This window comes from Madurella fahalii (genome assembly GCF_045866475.1).
Source record: "Madurella fahalii IFM 68171 DNA, scaffold_1, whole genome shotgun sequence".
In the NCBI taxonomy this organism is placed as follows: Eukaryota; Fungi; Ascomycota; class Sordariomycetes; order Sordariales; genus Madurella; species Madurella fahalii.
The window spans coordinates 2251870-2272056 of record NW_027263971.1 but is presented as its reverse complement, the minus strand read 5'-3'; the positions used below and the strand labels follow the sequence as shown (position 1 = coordinate 2272056).

At 57.2% G+C, this 20187-nt stretch overlaps 8 protein-coding genes across 8 annotated transcripts; 5 read left to right on the top strand and 3 right to left on the bottom strand.

Annotated features, from left to right (window-relative positions):
- Positions 1-126: 126 nt before the first annotated feature.
- Positions 127-798, top strand: MFIFM68171_00693 (Diphthamide biosynthesis protein 4; the record flags this gene model as incomplete). Its single annotated transcript, XM_071056115.1, has 1 exon — positions 127-798. The coding sequence occupies one exon, from the start codon at positions 127-129 to the stop codon at positions 796-798; it is 672 nt and encodes a 223-aa protein (XP_070912216.1).
- Positions 799-1252: 454 nt separating this feature from the next.
- Positions 1253-2286, bottom strand: BMH1 (14-3-3 protein; the record flags this gene model as incomplete). Its single annotated transcript, XM_071056114.1, has 5 exons — positions 1253-1366; positions 1424-1494; positions 1553-1794; positions 1854-2160; positions 2226-2286. The coding sequence occupies 5 exons, from the start codon at positions 2284-2286 to the stop codon at positions 1253-1255; spliced, it is 795 nt and encodes a 264-aa protein (XP_070912215.1).
- Positions 2287-4221: 1935 nt separating this feature from the next.
- On the top strand, positions 4222-4836 carry INH1 (ATPase inhibitor; the record flags this gene model as incomplete). Its single annotated transcript, XM_071056113.1, has 3 exons — positions 4222-4343; positions 4580-4711; positions 4797-4836. 3 exons carry the CDS (start codon positions 4222-4224, stop codon positions 4834-4836), a joined length of 294 nt encoding a protein of 97 aa, XP_070912214.1.
- A 358-nt stretch (positions 4837-5194) lies between these two features.
- Positions 5195-7279, bottom strand: NSP1 (FG-nucleoporin nsp1; the record flags this gene model as incomplete). The annotated part of the gene is made up of 2 exons (XM_071056112.1): positions 5195-5386; positions 5450-7279. The coding sequence occupies 2 exons, from the start codon at positions 7277-7279 to the stop codon at positions 5195-5197; spliced, it is 2022 nt and encodes a 673-aa protein (XP_070912213.1).
- Positions 7280-8095: 816 nt separating this feature from the next.
- On the top strand, positions 8096-9977 carry MFIFM68171_00689 (Death domain-containing protein; the record flags this gene model as incomplete). Its single annotated transcript, XM_071056111.1, has 4 exons — positions 8096-8168; positions 8251-8670; positions 8771-9078; positions 9165-9977. 4 exons carry the CDS (start codon positions 8096-8098, stop codon positions 9975-9977), a joined length of 1614 nt encoding a protein of 537 aa, XP_070912212.1.
- Positions 9978-10496: 519 nt separating this feature from the next.
- On the bottom strand, positions 10497-12168 carry GCD11 (eukaryotic translation initiation factor 2 subunit gamma; the record flags this gene model as incomplete). The annotated part of the gene is made up of 3 exons (XM_071056110.1): positions 10497-10527; positions 10592-11578; positions 11645-12168. 3 exons carry the CDS (start codon positions 12166-12168, stop codon positions 10497-10499), a joined length of 1542 nt encoding a protein of 513 aa, XP_070912211.1.
- A 4083-nt stretch (positions 12169-16251) lies between these two features.
- Positions 16252-17825, top strand: MFIFM68171_00687 (Hyphal anastamosis-8 protein; the record flags this gene model as incomplete). The annotated part of the gene is made up of 2 exons (XM_071056109.1): positions 16252-16683; positions 16740-17825. The coding sequence occupies 2 exons, from the start codon at positions 16252-16254 to the stop codon at positions 17823-17825; spliced, it is 1518 nt and encodes a 505-aa protein (XP_070912210.1).
- Positions 17826-18677: 852 nt separating this feature from the next.
- On the top strand, positions 18678-19973 carry URA6 (bifunctional uridylate/adenylate kinase; the record flags this gene model as incomplete). Its single annotated transcript, XM_071056108.1, has 2 exons — positions 18678-19047; positions 19339-19973. 2 exons carry the CDS (start codon positions 18678-18680, stop codon positions 19971-19973), a joined length of 1005 nt encoding a protein of 334 aa, XP_070912209.1.
- Between the last annotated feature and the right edge of the window lie 214 nt (positions 19974-20187).

Genomic DNA, 20187 nt, shown 5'->3' with positions numbered 1-20187 from the left:
CCCACCACCTGCCCTCCAAGACAAGACTAGACTAAACAACATAATAGTGCCCATCGCAGAACCCCAGTGGTCGGTCATTCATAACAAGCCACCCCAAAACTCCATACCTCTTGAATGCTCATGCCCATGCCCATGCCCACCTCTCACCCCCCACCAACCTACTACGACATCCTGTCCCTCTCCCAGTCCGCCATCTCCTCAGCAGACGACCCAACCGCCACCGCCCTCATCAAGCGCGCCTACCGCCGCGCCCTCCTCTCCCATCATCCAGACAAACAGTCCACCAATCAGCAACGACGAGAACAAGAACAAAACAAACAGCAACAGTTCACAATCGACCAAATCTCCACGGCCTACGCCACCCTCTCCCGGCCCTCCCAGCGCGCAGCCTATAACAGGTCCCTCCTGCTCCTCGCGTCCCCTCACCACCGACAGCACCACCACCCATCACAAATCAACAACGGCAACAGCAGGAATAGTGACAGCACAATCCAGTCCGACTTCCAGACGGGCATCGAAACAGTCGACCTAGACGACCTCCCGTGCCAAGAAGACGAGGGGAGGGGCACGGTATGGTGGTACCGCCCTTGCCGGTGCGGTAACCCGCGCGGCTACCTCTTTAGCGAGGACGACCTGGAGGAGGCGTCCGACCTGGGCGAGCTGATGGTCGGTTGCGCGGATTGTAGTCTGTGGCTGAGGGTTCATTTCGCCGTTGTTGACGACGAAAAGGATGATGACGGGCAACCGGATGGGGACGAGGGTATCAAGGAAGAAGGGCGAACTGAGAAACAGCGGTAGGCGGTGATGAGAGTGCGATGTGCGTCGCGGTTGAGGCGCTGCCTGATTTATATGGAGCAGCCACAGTAAATAGATAGATATCCAAGGGACCTACCGTTCGGCTTTCTCAGGCGATTCCAAGACTCGGACCATCACGGTAAGCGCATAGAAACCACTGCTGGTTCGTGAAGGGTTTTTGGGATTTTCTTGTCCAGACGATCTTCGCTCCGTCAGGAGTCTAAAAGGCAAGCAATCTGAGAACCGAAAAGACAACCCCCAAAATGCTGCACTCTAGCCCTCAACCTGCTGCGAGAAACCGTCCACAAGTCTTAGATGTGTATCTTCTGTAAACATGCAAAGGTACGAGGGGGATCTCCAGTCCGCACTCCAAAGACACCATTTCCACCGAGGGATTTACCAAGATAAACCGAGGGTTATCACTACCAAGAGACCAGCTGACATTGTATTAGGCCGCTCACTCGGCCTTGGACTCCTCCGCAGTTCCCTCCGCCTTCGGTTCCTCCTGCTGAGCGGCGTCGGCGTGGCCCGTGGCAGCAGGCTGCTCGGCCTCGGACGAGGTCCAGAGCGTCTACACAAATTGTCAGCTAAGGCCTACGCGGTCCCCCGACAGGTCGGTTTTACATACCAAGTTGTCACGGAGCAGCTGCATGATGAGCGTGCTGTCCTTGTAGCTCTCCTCGCTCAATGTATCAAGCTCTGCAAGTTCATCGCTGTCAGCAGCCGCTTTGCATTGCAACGGCAGAGAGCGACTTACCGGCAATAGCATCATCAAACGCCTGCTTGGCCAGGTGGCAGGCCTGGTCAGGAGCATTGAGGATCTCGTAGTAGAAGACAGAGAAGTTGAGGGCAAGGCCAAGTCGGATGGGGTGAGTGGGGGGGAGCTCAGTCTGGGCGACCTCGGTGGCGGCCTTGTAGGCCTCGAGGGACTTATCGGCAGAGTCCTTGCGCTTGTCGCCAACGGCAAACTCAGCGAGGTAGCGATGATAGTCGCCCTTCCTATAGGCTGTGTCAGGACATGCAATCACGCGACGTCTCGGAACACGGCAAGCACTGACATCTTGTGATAGAAGACCTTGGACTCCCCGTTCTTTGCCGAGGGAATGAGGTGCTTGTCAAGGACATTGAGGATATCCTCGCAGATCTTAGCGAGCTCGCCCTCGATCTTCTGGCGGTACTCCTTGATCAGGCCGACCTGGGTAGAGTTGCCCTTGGACTCTTCCTTCTGTTCGATCGAGGTGACGATTCTCCACGATGCACGGCGGGCGCCAATGACGTTCTTGTAGGCAACCGACAGAAGGTTCCGCTCCTCGACAGTAAGATCACGGTCTTCAGAGGCAACAATCTTCATGTTCTCAACCATCTCTGTGGGGCGGGGTGGAGCGTCAGCGTCGATCCACGGGGATATCCAGAATGCCAGGTGTACATGCCCTCATAGCGCTCGGCCTGCTCGGCGAGCTTCGCCAGGTAGACAGCGTCTTCGTGACCCATTTTTTCCGAGTGAGGATCTAGGAGGGTTGATGTTAGCGGCAGATCACGGGGCCAGGCTGGGTGTTTGTGTCGGTGAGCTCATATGTGCGGGCAAAGCCAAAACATATCGAGAAACAAAGAAACGAGGTCGCAAAAAAGGCTGTGCCATCATGGGGAATGTCGTCGCGTTCCCGGCAGCTCTGCAGCTGCTGATGCGAATGCGCCGTGTTGACTTCATCACCAGGTAGCGAAGGAGAGGCTCCCCGCTCTCGGTGGGGTGGATGCGCAGCCCTGTCCAGCCTTTGGGCTCCCCGTTCCACAAGAGATTCCCCGTGGTTCGCGCTGGTTTTGGAGGCAATTGGACCTCCAGCTCGAGGCGACGGAGGTGCGGTGATAGCGGCTCCAGTGTGTGAAGGCAGGGAGCGGTCGCATCGGCGATGACGACAGCCGCCGAGACGGTGGTGCACTTGATGATGCAGCGGAGGGGACAATGATGCAGACTCACCTCCTGGTATCTAGAATTGCGAAACGAAGACGATGATCGCGGGAAAGTCGCGGTGTTGAAGATCGGTACAAAGAGGTTTTGCGAATGTGGTGTAGTCGCCCGATGTTGGAGGAAGGAAACGAAAAACGGCAGAGTGACCGGTTTTGGATGCAAAGTTGGAAATGAGGGAAGGGGCAAGGCGAAGCGCAGCGACAACACAAGGCGGGATGCGTGGGCTGGCGACCAGTGAAATTTGGGCTACTCCTGTTTAGGGACCCCGATTCAAGGCCAACACGTGACGAAGTTTTGGCGCTGGCGTACCCCTCGAGCACGTACGTCACATTGTCAAGCTCCCTAAACTTGAGACCGAGAGCGGCGTCCAACTCCCCAGGTGAACTGAGCCACTGTCTCAAAAAGCAGCGATACCCGAGGGCTATTTCCATCCCCTTCGATTCCATCGCCTAGCCCCCTCCTACGCATATCCGGCTGCGGACACACACATTGTCATTTGTAGACGGTAAGGTCCTGTACGAGCGATCGGGCACCAGCAGCAGCAGCGGCAGCAGCAGCGGCAGCGGCAGCAGCCCAGCGCATAGTGGACGAGGTTTCATTCATGCGGCTCTACCCCAACCATCCGTATGGGCTGTACTACATAAGGGAGGCAGCTACCGGTGCCCGCGACGCAGCATGGCACCCAAGGGATTACGCCGACTGCCCAACCCAACTTTAGATAAGGTTCATCAGATTTGCCGGTCCTGGATTCCACAGCGACCCCGAGCTCAACTCCGAGCGTTGCTGGCGAGACAAGCGCGTCTTTCAGGCTGCTAATTGCACCGTGGGCTTGAAAGTCGGAGAGCGCACCCCCGCCAGACACAGGGATCGCCTGGCCTCGTTGTTTGTTGAAATTGCAAGCCCACAGGTGATATAGCGCCCTCTGACCCTTGTCCCCTCCCCCAGGGAAGCTCGTCGAAGCGCCTGGGATGCCAGTCGGCGCCTCCCTGGGGTTTAGTGTAGCTCCGTGGTCTAAAAGTAGGACTTTGCTCTACGTGCCTGCGGCGGCTGCTAATCATACCTTACACTGAATCAGATAGACAGGGGGATTATTTGCCGTCTTGATTCCCAGTTCTGTGGCACGGAGAGCTCATTGTTTGTCTGAGCTCCCTCAGGCCAGGAGAGGGGTAACTTGCGGGGCACTCCTGGTGCCCCACTTGACAATGAGGCAATGCAACCCGCAGACATGCTACATATTTATGCCTCAGGCAGCAAGATTCAGCCACCACAGCCGAGCAGAAAGTGGGTCTCGGATGGCTGTGGTGACGTCCAGGCCAGAAAAGCTCTCCACAGTCAGAATGCTGTGATCAGGCCATCCAAACAAGCCTCTCCATTGAAACCGGCAGGCAATCTGAAAAGCGCCGCAACCTCTTGTTCTACTTTTTTCTTCACAATTCAAGTCAGCATCAATCATCAACACCATGCTTCGCACCTCCATCACCAAGCTCCCGCGCCCGGCGCTGCTCTCCCGCACCTTCTCCACGACGGTGCGTGCCATGTCCGCCGGCGACACCGGCGCACCGCCCAAGACTGGCGGCGCAGGGTACGTTCTCCCCGTAGTCTGCAATCCCTCCCCCATAGGGCTATCAAGGGGCGGAATGCAGGAGGTCGGAACCGAGCACAGCGCAGCCGTTTCTGCGCCCTCTGGACCGGAGCCACCTTATCAACCCGGAGAACAAGGCCGCGACAAACCCTTCAATTCTTCCCCGAATGCCTCATTTCCTTCAATCACAACGCAAAAGAAACCGAATGAATGACGAGACGCTAATGGGCCAACAGTGACGCCTTCCAAAGGCGGGAGCGCGCCAGCGAGGACTTCGCCATCCGCCAACGCGAGAAGGAGAAGCTCCTCGAGCTCAAGAAGAAGCTCGCGGAGCAGCAGGACCACCTGAAGAAGCTCTCGGACCACATGTGAGTGTCCCTGTTTTCGACGCTTGAGCTATATCGAAGCTCGCCGCAAGCCAGAATACTGATGCGCAAGTCTTAATTCCCGCAGTGACGAGATCACCAGGGAGCAGGGCGGCGAGCACAACTAGGGGAAGTTCCTTGACTAAAACCGACACGCACGTAACGAAGCTCATTGCTTGTCCAGTTGTGGGATGTCAATGGGGGAGTGAGGAGAGCTCCAGCATTAGCCGTTCTATGCGGTTCCTGAGGGGGAAGGCTACATCACTTGTACAAGTACATATTCATTTTGGCAAGCAAAGTTAAGCCAGCTTTTGCTCCGAGCTACCAGCCAGCCTCGCCGCTCTTGTTGGCCATGCGATGTGATATGACGCCCCATATTCTCTCTTTCTGGCCCTTCCTACTAACCCCGTTAGACATACAAAATACCAACACCCAGCCCACCCAGAACCGTTACGTTATGTTAGCCCGTCAATGACTTTCGCCGCTTTATTTGTAGCCGCCCCGGTATGACCTGTAAAAGCTCTCGGCGGCATCCGTTTCCTGTGCTGTGACGTTGGCACCCATGGTGCCGCTCGCCTTCTGGGCCGCCGCGACCTTGGCCTGGAGCGCGGTGGTGTTGGTGTCGATCCACTGCAACTGGGCCAAATGCCCGTTCAAGACGCGGACGATCTGCGTCAACTGAAACGTCCTTGTTAGTGTATCATCCAATGTTGTATGTGCACGAAAAAAGAATGAACCTACAGGATCATCAGCCTTGCTGCCCTTGCTCAGGGTGCCCGACATGTCATTAATTTCCTTGATCATCTTGGTGAGGTCCTTGCCCATGTCGTCGAGCCGGTCCGTCAGTTTCTCAGCCAGCTTGTAGGTGCGTTCCCGCTCCTGATCTGGTCCAGCGACCTGATCGCTGGTGCCAATCTGCTTGGCAAAGAGCTCGTTCAGGTCCTTCTCGTAATTGTCCAGCCACGCCGTGAGCTCGTCCTGCTGGCTCTCCACGTTCGAGAGCTGGCGCTCGATCTCGTTGCTCGCTCGCTCCGCCTCATAGGTGCTCGAGTAGAGCTTCTGGATCTTCTCGCCATTCTCGACCAGCATCCGGTCCCACTCGGCCACCTTAGACGCTTGATCCTTGAACTCCTTCTGGTACTTTGACAGATCGGTCGCCCACCGCGTGATGATCTCGTCCATTGTTTTGTTCTTGAGACGCGGCAATTGAGAGGGAGGTCCAATCGTCGAGGCCGAGAAAGAGGTCCCACCGGTGGCTTTGTTAGCCGCGGATGTTGAAGTACCAGTGGCAGTTGTCATACTAGCGGCAGCCGGGGCAGCCGGTGTTGAGGCTGTCTTCGGCGCAAACAGGCTGGGTGTTGCTGTAGTGGTAGCTTGGGTGGTAGATGGAGTAACCGTCGCCGGCTTCACACCGAACAAAGGAGCAGATGCGGTTGTCGAGCCAGCGGGTTCTGTAGTGGCAGCAGTCGTAGACGGGAACAGGCTCGAGGTAGATGTTGCGGGTGCTGCGGCTGAGGTAGCAGTCGGGAAGAGGGACTTGGGGGCAGCAGAAGCTGAGGTTGCTGATGCCGACGTGCCGGGCGTATTGCCGCCCCCAAAAAGTGACGTCTGTCCCGTAGCCGGCGCGGTTGTAGAAGGCGTGTTAGCGCCGGACGTCGCAGAAGCAGGCTGAGTGCCGCCGAACAGCGATGGCGTCCCCCCCGTAGTTGGTGCCTGGCTAGTTTTGGTTGGGAAGAGGCTGCCAGATCCGGCCGCTGTGCTGGCTGCAGTTTGTGACTGTGCTGTGGTAGAAGCTGGTGTTTTCGAGGCTTGGTCGAACAGGCCTCCGGGCTTGGTCTGAAGGCTGCCGGTAAACAAGCTGGAGCCGGCAGGCTTCGAAGCGTCGGCCGGAGGCGCACCGGCTGGTGTCGTAGATCCAAGTCCTCCAAACAGCGGCTTCGCCGGGGTTGCTTGAGCCCCCGTTGTTCCCGTAGCAGGAATGGTTGAAGAAAACAGAGAACCGCCAGTGTTGGTGAACAGCCCACCTGTCGATGGCGTACCTGCTCCGGACTGAGACGCAGTGGTTGCGGGCGCGAATATGCCACCTGCTGCTGCCCCTTGTGTAGTAGTCGGGGTGGCAGTCCCAGGTGTCTTATTGCCAAAGATATTTGTTGCGGTCGGCGTGGCGGCCGCGCCTGCGCCGGCGCCTGTAGCCGGAGTCGATATATTGCCAAACAGAGACCCTCCTGCCGGTTTGGACGCGCCACCAAACAGCCCTCCACCGGATGAACCACTTGTTGTCTGGGGAAACAGCGATGTGCCTCCTCCGGGCGCCGCACTCGAGGGTGTGGTAGTCGCCCCCGCATTGCCAAAGAGACCTCCCTTCGACGCGGTTGTTCCCGCTCCACCTCCGAACAAGCCGGCTCCTGTCTGAGGGGTGCTTGACCCGCCGGCTGCTGGAGGTCCAAACGAGAAAGGAGATGAAGGCTTTGACCCAGTCGTGCCAAACAAGCCGCCCGCGGCTGGCGCGGCTGACGATGCGGTCGACTGGCCCGGAGCGGCGCTTGAGGAAGGTGTCCCGAACAAGGACATTTTTGCAATTTGAAGAGTCGGGCTGCTGAGCTCCTCGGAAGCAATAGGTAATCGCTATAGGTAGGGCAGAATGGCCGGGAGGCACAGGGCCGATCAGAGCTGTTGCTCGACTCGCGCGTCTAAGGCGAGGGAAGGGAGATCGCAAGCGGCGAGTTTTTAGTGCGCAGTCCAATCCTTCGAAGCAATTGATTCGTTTCCCCGATACGCAAGACGGCGTGCGCAAGCAACAAAGCTCGGGGGGATCGAACGCGAACGCGGTGTTGTTGCGGGGCAGCTCTTGTGTCTTGTTTTTCGAGGTCCCTCAAATCGACTTTTAGGAGCTGCCAAACCGCGCCTGGAGAAAAGATCGGTCAGCCTCAACTTTTGGTCGATGCGCGCAGCGCCAAGAGAAGGCCAAACCTGGGGGCCAGCTGTGGCTTGACCCCACTCAACGCTCCTTGATGCTCTTTGATCCGCCACTGTGCTCCGCACTTTGCTCTGTCCAATGCCCCCCCCCCCTCCCCTTCTGGCACTTCCTGCACCGGCTGTTGCCAAAGGACCTGGACCGGCCTGGACTTCGCTGAGTTACGAAACGGGGCATGTATGCATACCCAACCTAGGACTTTGACCCTGCACCAGTCTGTTTGAACGTGCATTAGAGTGCGACCTTGAAGCTCCAGTAGTCGAACCCTCTTTACGCACATTCCCTCAAAGCCGGATCAAGGCCTCAATTGCTGTCCTGATCTTGGCCGCCTGCTCTCTCTGTGGGCCTGCGGGTCAAACCAAACAGAAACCATTCCAGCAAAACACAACTTTGCTTGATATTGCCAGCCCACAATGCCGGAACGGCGCGACAGTCTCTCGCCCCCTGTTGGGCCAGACATCCGTGATTCGGGTGCCCATGAGCTAGGTACTGCCAAACAGCGTTGCCCCACAGTCCCCCCTTCCCATTTCACCCTGTGTCGATCACCAGATGGCTGATTGTCTTCTAGCAGAGACATCCGACTCCGAAGAGCACTTCTCGGATGCTCAGTCCGGGCCCTACCCGACCTCTCCCGTCCCGACCTCGCCTATCCCGCGGACCAGGGTCGAGAGGGTTGACGACAAGCCGGCGTACGGGGAAGTCCCCGGCACACAGGCCTATCGTATGAGGGAGGAGGATGCGGAGCCGGATGAGATAGCTATTATTCCCGACTCGGAAGACCCGTCACCGTCTGAGTCCGAGAATGCGGCCAGGTCACCGAACCCTGGCGGGCATCCCATTCCTAAGACCGTGGTGGAGGAGACACCGGACGCCGAAGGCGCAGTAACACATCCCGAGGTTGAGCAGAGGCACAAGTCGGACCCGCATCCCGACTTACTCGTCAAGGCGGACGGGCAGAGGGTGGAAAAGGGCGGAGAAGCAGCAAATGGTACGGACGCGTAGCCTGCCTCTTTCTGTGCCGGACGCCTTCTCCCCCACGCTCATTTTGTCTTCCATAGCCTATATTGACTTTGGCCTCTCCTGCGTAGATACTCCAATATCACCATCTCTAAGTACTCCTTCCACAACGCCACGCTCAAGAAGGAAATCATCGCTTGCTCTGAAACGCTCTCCGTTAAGTCCTGGATTGTCAGGCCCCGAAAGCGCCGTCACCGCCCCCGAGGAGGGGGGAGGAGACGACGGGGATGACGAATTCGGCGACGATTTTGACGATTTCGAAGAGGGAGACGAGGACGGCGACTTTGGCGACTTTGACGACGGCTTCCAAGAAGCGCAAGAAGCTCCCGCTCCCGCGCCTCCACCACCCGCAACCCCGGCCATCCCAACCCTATCCTTTGTAAGTTCCCCCCTTTTCTTTTTTTAAAAAAATAAAAATAAAAAAAAAACCCAGCCTAGCTAGGTCACTAAACGCCGCCCTCTCAGCCCGTCCCCTCCTTCGAAGACCTCGACCCTCCTGAGATCCACTCGCTCACAGCCCCCTACCTCGACGCCCTCTTCCCACCTCCCGACTCCATACCTCCCCTCCCATCCCTATCCACAAAGGAAAACCCCGTCTTCCTCACCCCGCGCTCCGCCTCCCTCTGGTCCCAACTGGTCGCTCCGCCCCCTCTCCAGCCGCCCGACTGGATCCGCTCCCGCATCCGCCGCCTCTTCCTCGTCTCCCTCGGCGTCCCCATCGACCTGGACGAGATCCTCCCCGCCTCATCCAAGCAGAAGAAGCTCGTCCTGCCCTCGCTCCACCTCCGCCGGGCGTCCTCCTCGGGCTCGCTCAGGAGGGCGTCGACAGACTCCAGGGGCTTGTCCCGCGCCAGGGGTAGCGGGGGCCCCACCTCGACGACGTCGGTCGATTCGCAGGGCAACCTGAAGCCTTTCTCCGGGCAGGGAGGGGGAGGCAAGGGGAAGAAGGCGGCGAGCGATAGCGGGATTGGTGGTGGTGGAAGTAGTGGTGGTGGTGGTGGTGGTGGCGGTGGTGGTAGTAGCAGCAGGATCGACCCGGAGAGACTGTTCGACCTCGTCTCGGCGCGGCAGAAGTGCATGATGACGGACGCGGCGCTCAACGGCATGACGGACGGCGAGCTGAGGGCGCACGTCAAGCGGCTCGAGGCGATGCAGGTGACGGCGCGCGGCGTGCTGGAATACTGGCAGAAGAGGACGGACGAGAAGATTGGTGACCGGGAGGCGTTTGAGGGCGTGATTGAGAACCTGGTGAAGCACGCGCGGAAGGTGAGGAAATGATACAACCCAAGTGGGACAGGCAAGGTGGGATAGACCGTGATGCTTAAGAGAAAGGTTTGGGATTAAGTTGTCCAGCTAGCTTGAGGCCATCCTGATCCGGTGATGGGCATCCATGCGGCAGCTAAGGACACGGATATTGGCAGATCCCCTGTTATGTATTGGCAGTCGTCCTCTAATTAGGTATGTGGTATTCGGACGGACCATTCGAACACAATCACAACGGAGCCGGATCGTATATAAGCACCACCCTGTATATACATGTTATTACCGCGATGCTTTTGCGTACGGGTGGGACTCCATTTCCATTATTCGCCAGGGTAACAAACGCCGGGCATTGCGTTATCAACAAATGTTCCAATTTTTGCTCGTCACAGAACAACCATCAACTCAATAGGGGGCTCATTGCTTGGGCAATGGCGAATATCATTTTCCTATCAGCTATGTATGCAAATACCCCAGTCGCCGGCCACTCGTAGCTCATATCTTCTCGTTTTCGCACATGCAGAAGGGAAATTGCGTCTACTTGGTACTGGGCTCAAGCGTCACACCACTGTACGTCTATCCGTTAGCGATACGACCGTCGCGGTGTCAGAGGAGAAATGTAAAGTACTTACGCTGCGATAGTGGCCCAGCCGATTAGACGCCAATGCTTCTCAATACGTCTGCTCAGGGCAACCTTCTCTCCGATATTCGTGCAGGCCGGACTTGTGAGCTGAAGCTTGGCGGCATCCTTCTTGATGGCCACAACCTTGGCACCCGTCGACGTAGAACCGATGTTGACCATGATGACTTCATTCTTGGCAAGCTTGTCAACCTTGGCCTGCTTGCCGTCGGCAGTCCGAACACCAAGCAGGCGACGGAGCAGGTAGAAATTGACCTCGATCTCGCTGTAGATCTCGGGCAGGCGGCCCTTGAGTCCGAGCACAAAACCGACCAGACGATCGGCTCGGCAGAGGGTAGGGTCGATGCGGGTACCGACGCCGATCAGGCCACCAGGGACGGCGTACTTGAGATCGTTGGCTTCCGAGTTGAGTGAGACGATGCGGCTGAAAATGGGCGTGCACTTGAGGTCGCCCTTGTCGTCACGCGTCACGATACCGGGCCGAATCTCGATTTCGTCGCCGAGTTTGAGCAGACCGTGCAGAATACTGCCACCGGCGACACCACCCTTAAGCTCCTCGATCTCGGCACCAGGCTTGTTGACATCGAAAGACCGAATAACAATCATGTGCGGATCCATGGAGAAATCTCTTGGGGGGATGGGGATGGTGTTGACGATGGCGTCGTTGATAGCGTCGATATTGAACTTGAGCTGGGCGGAGATGGGGATGATGGGGGACTTGCCGGCCACGGTGCCCCGGATAAACTTGAGGATGGACTCGTAATGCTGCTTGGCTGCCTCTTCCCGCATGAGATCGACCTTGTTCTGAAGGATGATGATCTTGTCCAACTTCATAATCTCGATGGCCGCCAAGTGCTCAGACGTCTGTGGTTGAGGGCAGGATTCATTTCCAGCAATGAGCAGCAGTGCCGCGTCCATGACGGCAGCGCCCGACAACATGGTACTCATGAGAATATCGTGGCCAGGGCAGTCGACAAACCTAGTCTCTCAGTTAGCCCTTTGCCAAAAAAGACATCCAATGGAAAGGCAACAGGGAGAGCCTCACGAGACGTGACGTAGTAGCCTGTATGTACCAGTACATCCTTCCCGCTCGCAAGGAGGGTCAACCTCCTTCTCGCTCTTGTAACTCCGATAGCACGTTGGCCGCGGACATTCTTGATTGTCGCACTTGTAAATCTTAGCGTTGGCGTATCCGAGCTTGATGGTAATATTGCGGATCAGCTCGTTTTTAAAACGAACAGTCTGCACACCCGAGATGGCCTTTACAACAGTCGACTTTCCGTGAGCGACATGGCCAATTGTGCCAATGTTGATGGTCGCTTGCCGCGCAATAATCTCGGGGGTGAGGGGGTTCAGGCTCTTGATGTCGAGGTCTTTAGGGTCCGTCTGGGGCGGGAGCGGCGGCCGCTGGACGACGGGAGCAGGGGCGGGTGTCTTTTTCAGTGCAGGCTTGATGGGCCTCTCAGTGACCTCGTTGTCTGAATGGTCCTGAGCCTCGATCTGTGACTCGTTGCCAGAGTCGGATTCGGACTCGATGTCGTTGCCGAACTTGTCACCGTTGGCCGACATGATGGTTCGCTTCGCGGGGTAGCTGGTGATTTTTTTTTTTTTCTCTGGCCCCTCCTCTGTTGATTTGGTGGCTGTGCCTTGAATGCAGTTGCCGAGACCTTTAGGTCTGGATTCGATATTCGATACCCGAAATCGGTGATCGGTCGGCTACGGTGGAGTGCCCTCTGCGAGAAGACAGTTGTACAAGAATGACCCGTAGTCGATATTTCTCACGATTTTCGTGTGCAGTCATAGGCTTGCGACTCACAATCCTTGCCGACTGATTGCTGGAGGTGTATTGGCGCTAGTCCACATCAAGACTAGCGTCTTTTGCCCCACGTTGGCCGATAAGAGTGATAAAGGAACAACGGCCTGGAAGTTGACTCGGCTATGATATTGTTATTGTCTGCGAAAGCAGTTACGGTGACCCCCAGGATCCGGATCTGGGTAGGACATCTCAATACTCTTGCTAAGTACTTTTTCCGGAAAGGAACGTCTGAGAGCTCACGGGCTCAACCCAGCTAAGCCAAGCTCGATATCAGACGGGCTTCAGCTCTTCTGGATACTACTAGGAATGGGATGGGGTCCTTAATTCTCCTCTCTTCTCTCTGAACATGACTCTTCCTTTTCACTCTGAATTTTGATCCTTTTATTCTTTTCTTTTCTCCTTCTTTTCCTTTTGGCCCCAGCTCTCTTATTCTATGTCTTGATCTTTTCTTCTCTGGCAAAGCACCCCTCCTGTTACCTTGGAAATACATTCCGTTACTGCGTCGCGATGACAACATATAACAGAGAGCCCAGCCCATAAATTCAAGGCGCTCTTGCAATGCAAACACTCAACGGTGCCCAAACCGTGATGTGTGGTTTCCGCCGATGATGGGCGAATGATAGGAGCCGGCTGTGTGCCTCAAAAGACTGAGTGGAGAAGGTTTTCCATTGAAGCCTCGCGGCCAGGCGTAACTCATCTCGGGCTGATGTGCGTTTCTCTCGGGCATACTCCGTAAACTACTTTCTGGCTCCACAGCAAGTGCCAACCGGTCATTACGAGCAAGCCAAACTCGCAGCCGGGCCGGACTATAAGAGCGTCAAAAGTGATGCACCTGTTGTGCTACCTGGTAGTTTGTTTCATCACAAGTCGGACAGCAAGACGTCCAGAAAGACTACTCGATCATTCCCGCATGATAACGCAGTGCCGCTCGATCCCAGGTTTATAGACAAACCCTATCGCGAAGGGCGGGAAGCTGGCCGCCGTTTCATTGCTCAGCCCCCACGTCGGCCTTCAAGTTGATGATTCCTCAGAAACACAACCTGTGGCGCAACGTCGCGGGAGGTTCCTCGTGAACTTACTGTGTCGCGTAAGGCCGCCGTACGTTCTTGAGCATGACTTGGGCCAGATCTAAGCCCGTTGGTGAATGGCCCTGTTGCCGTCGGGGTAGCGCCTCGCCTCACAACCAGCCACCGACACGCAGCATAGGAATTCAGCTCTTGCGAAACACCGCAGGCTGAGTCACAGCTCGAGACTGGTCTTGCCACCGGGACAAGGAGCAGCCGGGCTTCCGGAGCAGGAAGGACGGATGTTGTTGATACCACTGTCAATTGTATCTTCTCGGGGAAATCCGAGATACTGTACAATGATCGGCGCCTCCAACGCCACGAGGAGGCCCCGCCCTTGACTTTCCAAGGTCACGGACCTGGGTTAATCTATCTGAGGTAGCTTTCCGATGCAAAGGAGCGGTCTGATCGATAGTAACGACTTCAACCAGCGCTCGGTTCATGAGCGGTCGGATTCCTTTCGCATGGGCCGTCCCACGGTAGCGAAGGGCTGCTTGCGTAGTCAGCCATGACACAACCGTGGGGAAGACCAAGTCTTGTTTTCCAAGTTGTCCTCACCACTGTGGGTGCTATATAATTAGTACAGTAGCGCTCCTGCAGCGCGGATGGGTGTGTGTGATGGGCAGACACTTGCAGCTCGCCGAGCCATTGCGCTGATTAGCTAACTCGAGTTGCAAGCCTGCTAGGTGCCGTTGCATCTACGTGGAGCAGTACCTGTGATGGTGAATGGGGGCTAATTTATGAGATCTCGCCGCCCGCCCGCTGATATCGTCACAATATCGAAGAGAGGCCTAAAAATACAGACTGTGGTGAGCAAAAACTCTGGTTGGGGGTTGAGGTGATCATGCACGGGACGAGTCTCTACGGCACCTCGGGTTCTACTTTCCAGGATTTTGCCCACCACTTTACCCACCTCTCGTCGATTCTGGACTCAATTAGCTGCTGTTCATCCAAATTGAAGTGATTCGTAGCAGCTGCTGACTGCATCAGGATTTTCGGTGCAATAATTAAAGTGACTATATCCGTCCGCACGTTCGGGTCTGGGAGAGCGGGTATTCCAAATCAGCGAACAGGTAGGGGTACTTGTGCCACTGACCGTGTTACGTATGCCTTCTGAGGTCGCCAGTAACTGAAGGTGACAGCGACCGAAGGCCCGAGCAACGGCCCTACGACGTTAAAGACCTCCAAAGTCCAGAGAAATTACCGGACTGAAAGGGCGGGGGAAGGGCGGGATAGAAAAGGCATCGAGCTGCGCTTGGTGTCACCTTGCGCGAGTGGCAGCTCGCATGGACGACATTGTCCATGGGAGCGAGCAGCTTCGCTTCGCGCCCTTTGGTGCTGGGTAGGGGAGGTCTCTGTGTGGCACGGCTTACCGCCCACCTGCATGACCGACAGCTCGGTCACGGAAACCACGGTGCTGATTGGGCGCCTGTTTTCCACGCCATTGCACCCCAGCCAACAGGGAACCGATGATTGGCTGCACGGGTGGTAGATGGACGACAAGGGCTCGGCCGGCAGCTGCAAATTGTCGACCTAGCCGCCCAACCACAGATCCGATAACCCCTCCATCAGATGCTTGGCCAGCCCGCCCTCCGAGAACAAGGTCAGGGCTTCCTCTAATTCGGCAGAACTGGCCCTTGTCTCCCAGCCGCCTTCGCCCAATAGATTCCGCTCACTCCCAGTTGCGAGTCCCGGTTGCGTGACTCGATGGCGCCAAAGTACAGCAGTTGACTCGCCTCGACATTCGAAATGAAAGCCATTCTTCGGCCGACATGAGCGTGCTTAACAAGGGGACCCGAGTGGGATTCGTAGGCCCAGAGGCGCACTGTCTGGGTGGAAGTCTCCGGCAATCCACATGTTCAAGTCGTCGCGGCTCTTCCACGGTTGGAAGTATTCCAGACCACTACCGCAGTATGTCCCTCGTCCGCCGCGGGATGCACGCACATCGGTACCGCCACCCGCGGCCCGTTGAAGGCGTTCTTTTGCTATATTGAGAATCCAACCCCTCCCCTCCTCGGCTACCACCCTCCTAAGCGTTCTACCGCTTATCTAGACCTTCCCTCTGCTTCGGGCCTCGCTCCTCCTTTCCTCTCCCTCCCAGGTGCGACTCGTCGTTGTGCGTATACGTGTCCACGAGCCTCATTCTTCAAAACGGACGCAGCTACGCATTGAGCCATTTTCCTGCGCGTGCCTCGTCCCTGTCACCAGTACCTGCAGCCCGAGGTCGCTCTTTTGGCCGCCCGGCATCACGTAGCACCCGTCCAGTGTCGCTCCGTCACCCCGGTGGGCGTCTATTTCCCTTCACGAGTCGCCGGGCTTTATTGGCAGCTCGATCCTCCGTCCTATCAGCTTTGGCCGTACCCCAAGCAAGCACTCTCCCCCCCTGCTCAGTGTAGGTGTCCCCACTGCTCCCATCCATCGGACCACTCACTTACAGTCCCATGTGGCAGCGGATCCCGCAGAAGCCGGGTGGTGTCTCTCTTCGTTGCAGAGCGGCTATTCAAAACCTTCTTCGCCCCCAGAAGGCGCCTCCCCGTTCCGGGAACCCTCTTCTTCTGGCAGCTGGACTCTCATATCACCATCCCTTCCCTTGGTTTCCTTCTGCCCAAAGCTTGCCACAGGCCTCAGCACCTCTCGTCGTGTCTGTTCTGTCGTACATAGCTCGTGTTTGTCTGAAGCCGAAGACTGGTCTCTTCACTTCGCTTTCCTTTCTATAGTCTATACGCGCAACAATCCAAAGCCAACAGCTGTCGTGTCCGTCGTTTGCCAGCCATGGGCGCCGACGAGAAGAAGCGGCCAATGGCCCTGAACCTCACGCCGATCCGGACCATGTCTGCTAGCTCCGTGTCCACCACGGACTCAACATCCACATCGTCGTCCCTAGCGAAGCCCCCCAGGACGCCGCGGTTTGCCGAAGCGACCGCTGTTCACTCGCCCATCGAGCCACGGAACCTTCCGTTCTCCGAGAGGTCAGAATCCAACCATGCCGAGCCAGGAGATGTTGGTTTCGGGTACATCGGGGCCGCAGCAAATAGAGAGTCTGTCGCAATGCCCAAGACACCAAAGTCACCGTTGAAGAGCGCCATGAAGGTACCCGGGACACCCGGCCGCGGTCTCTCGAATCCCCTGAGCCCCACCTTCAGGGAGGAGCAGGTATTGGAGGAAAGGGAAAAGCACACGGAGAAGAACCAGGCGAGGGATCTGGTAAGCTGCTCTCGCGGGGTGTCAGCCAGAGGACGCGGGGCTAACAATGTCTACAGAGGATCAAGACGCGGGTACGCATGGCTAAGTTCGCACTACGGGGCGTCAGCTTCAGCTGCAGTCTCATCATCCTGTCCATGCTCGCAGCCTCGTTCGCCATCTTCAACGCCACCAGGGCCCTACCAGCTCTTAGCACTCTCGAACCCTGGTCTCGTGACATGGCTCTCTGGCCCCAGATTGTGGTGCTTGCCTGCGCGTGCGTGTCACTCATCATCTGCATCGGCGTCTTCGTCGGCTACTGCCGTGGCGGGCACAAGAGGGCAGAGAAAGTCGGCGTCTACTACACCCTTTTCGCCGTCGGCTGGTTCATTTTCAGCATGGCCATGTGGGCGGTGGCTGCGGGCATCCTGCAGCACTCGAGGAGCAACAGCGGGAACAAGGATATGTGGGGCTGGGCGTGTGTGCACAATCGCCGCTCTACTCTCCAAGGACAGGCGCAGGAGGTCGACTACGCCCTCGTCTGCCGCCTGCAAGACTGGACGCTGATCTGCATCATCATCGAGCTGGTCATCGAGATCATCAGCATCATGCTCTACAGCATCGTCTTCTACCGCTATTGGTCCAAGCGCAAGCTCCACAAGTCGATGGACATGCGCGACAAGGCCCGATCCGATCTCTACCTCGCTCAGCTGCGAACCCAGTCGGCTCCGAACACGCCCGGCTTCGGGCCCAAGTCGCCCGCCTTCTCTCAGTATGCGCTCTCGCCGCGCTTCCCGCCGTCCACCTACAAGTCCCTGGGTGACATCGAGGAGGGCGCTTCGCCATTTACGCCCGGCGGGAAGGGCCTCATCGTTCCCCAGTCGTCCTTCACTCCCCAGCAGGCGGCCTTTAAGCTCCAAGCGCCGCCGTCAAAAGCCAACCCCGCCACACCGGCAACGCCAAAGGCTGGGTATAAGCCGCCATCCGTAGCCGACCTCTCACCCACGTCCCCCTCGGCGCCCACCGCGAGAGTGAACGAACACGGGCCCGTGGCCGAGGGCGAGCAACAGTACGAAGCTGTTCCGATCCCGGGTGCCTACGCCGGACAAGCAATCAAGAGTCCTCCGCCGACACAGACAACCTTTGATATCCCGCGATACGGGTAGCCTCGGCAGATGTTGGAGCCGGGGCAAATCGAGCCCTGGTGTTGCATAGATGTGTTATTCTTTCTCTTCTATAAAGACAGCTGAGCTGCCGCTGAGGCCGTCTCCTTTTTTTTCCTTTGTGTTATCTTTATATATATATATCCTCGGACATACCAATGGCGTTGCGGGGCGGATACCAAACTGAGCAGGGATCGGGCACTTTACATCTAATGGGCTGGGTCTAGGGGAACGTGTAAACTAACTTTGATGATGCTCGGCGAGCATGGCCTGTGGATGTGGTCGATTGACTTGGATGGGCTGGGTTACGAGACAGATGCTGAGAAATTTCCAAATTCAAATTGCCTCGTCAGAACTGCACATGGCATCCGCGTCCAGCGTGGCGGACTCGACTGCGTGTATAAGCGGGTTATCGGCGTTCCATGCCGGAGATGCCCTGTCTTAGGTTTCAACACTCCGGTGCTATCGCCAAAGAATCTTCTAGCTGCCGGACTGTTACCAGGCGATTCCTAGCGCTTGATTAGACAAGGTTGTTAGTTGTTGTAGCTACAACAAGAACTGCATTAGTGTTGCAAGAAGCCTCGTCCCCTGTGTGGAGGGGGTCGAGGGTCAGGGGTCGGGCTGTTGATCGTCGACCCCTGTCCGAGATGAGATGACATGGTGCGACACTAACAAAATCTTAAAATTTCCAGCGCCGTCGTCTGTCTCCCACCCCTGCACTAACAACCTACACGTAAACTTGGCCGGAGCCAACGGCTGGCGAAAGGGACTGGTTTGCCGCATTCACGTCTTGAGAGGGCCAATTGAGCGAGCGAAGAAGCGGCGTCATCGTGCAGGACCTTGGAACGAAACACAATGGCTGCGAATGCTTGCGGACGCCAAGCCTTGCGGCAGCTGATGCGCAACGGCGCGCGCGGTCCTACCTTGACCCCTTCGAGGCTGTTCCAGCAGCAGCAACAACAACAATTCGCGCTTCGTCGCCAGGTTTCCTCCTCGACACGGGCTCGCTCAAGTTGCGCCGGCACCAAGTCTCCGTCATCCTTCCTCCGCCGGCAGCCGACCCCCCAACGATCGTACAGCGCCAGTTCGCAAGGCAACCACACCACCCCTCCACCACCACCTCCTCCCCCCAGGGGCAACAACAACCAGGTCAAGTTCTGGCCGTTCCTGATCGTTATCGCGCTGGGATCTGGCGGTTATATCCTGCTAGTTAATCGGCGAAAAGGTGAGTCGTCTCAAGCTTGAACACCATCAGGACGGAGGGGACGAGAGAGGCCTGGAAGGAGATGGCAAGTTCTGGCGTGGGGTTTCACAAGATACCGGAAAAGCTGCGCATTTAATGGGCTTGAGACTCGGGACCCCTCAGGGAGACTGTGGGCCACGCCGACAGAGTCCTCTGTCACAAACCACCTCCATCATCATCCTCCATCTCTACCCCATCCCCGTTCTCCCCCCAAATCTCCAATTCCAAGCTAACCACATGCTCCCTCCCCCCCTTTTTTCCCCCGAACGTCAGAAATGCCTCCTACCCAGAAAACCACCCCGACCTTCTCGGCCCAAGACGTAACGGTCATCTTCGTCCTCGGCGGGCCGGGCGCGGGCAAAGGCACGCAGTGCGCGCGGCTGGTGCGCGACTACGGCTTCACGCACTTCTCGGCGGGCGACCTGCTGCGGGCGGAGCAGGACCGGCCGGGGTCGCAGTACGGGCAGCTGATCCGGGACTGCATCAAGAACGGCGACATTGTGCCGATGGAGGTGACGGTGGCGCTGCTGGAGAAGGCGATGCGCGACACCATGGCGGCGCCGGGCGGCAACAAGAAGTTCCTGATCGACGGGTTCCCGCGCAAGATGGACCAGGCGCTCAAGTTCGAGGAGGTCGTCTGCCCCGCCCGCCTGGTGCTCTTCTACGACTGCCCCGAGGCCGAGATGGAACGGCGCCTGCTGGAGCGCGGCAAGACGAGCGGCCGCGCCGACGACAACGCCGAGAGCATCCGCAAGCGCTTCCGCACCTTTGTCGAGACCAGCATGCCCGTCGTGGACCACTACGAGGCCGAGGGCCGCGTGGTCAAGGTGAACTCGACGTCTACCCCGGACCAGGTGTACGCCGACACCCAAGCCAAGCTGAAGAAGGTGTTGGGGGACAAATTTTAAAGAAAAAAAAAAAAAAAAAGGACTTGGTGGACCCAGCCTCGTATCTCCCTTCGTCTTTTTTGTTTTTCCATTGCTCCCTCGTTGTCCTTGTATAACTTGTAGATTTTAGTAGATGGAACGGAGCGATAGCATCAGTCAGGAAGAGGAGAGAGCTGCCTATTCTTACACACTACCTACCTAAGCATCATTTCCTTGTGTCAAGTTGGAAAGCTGG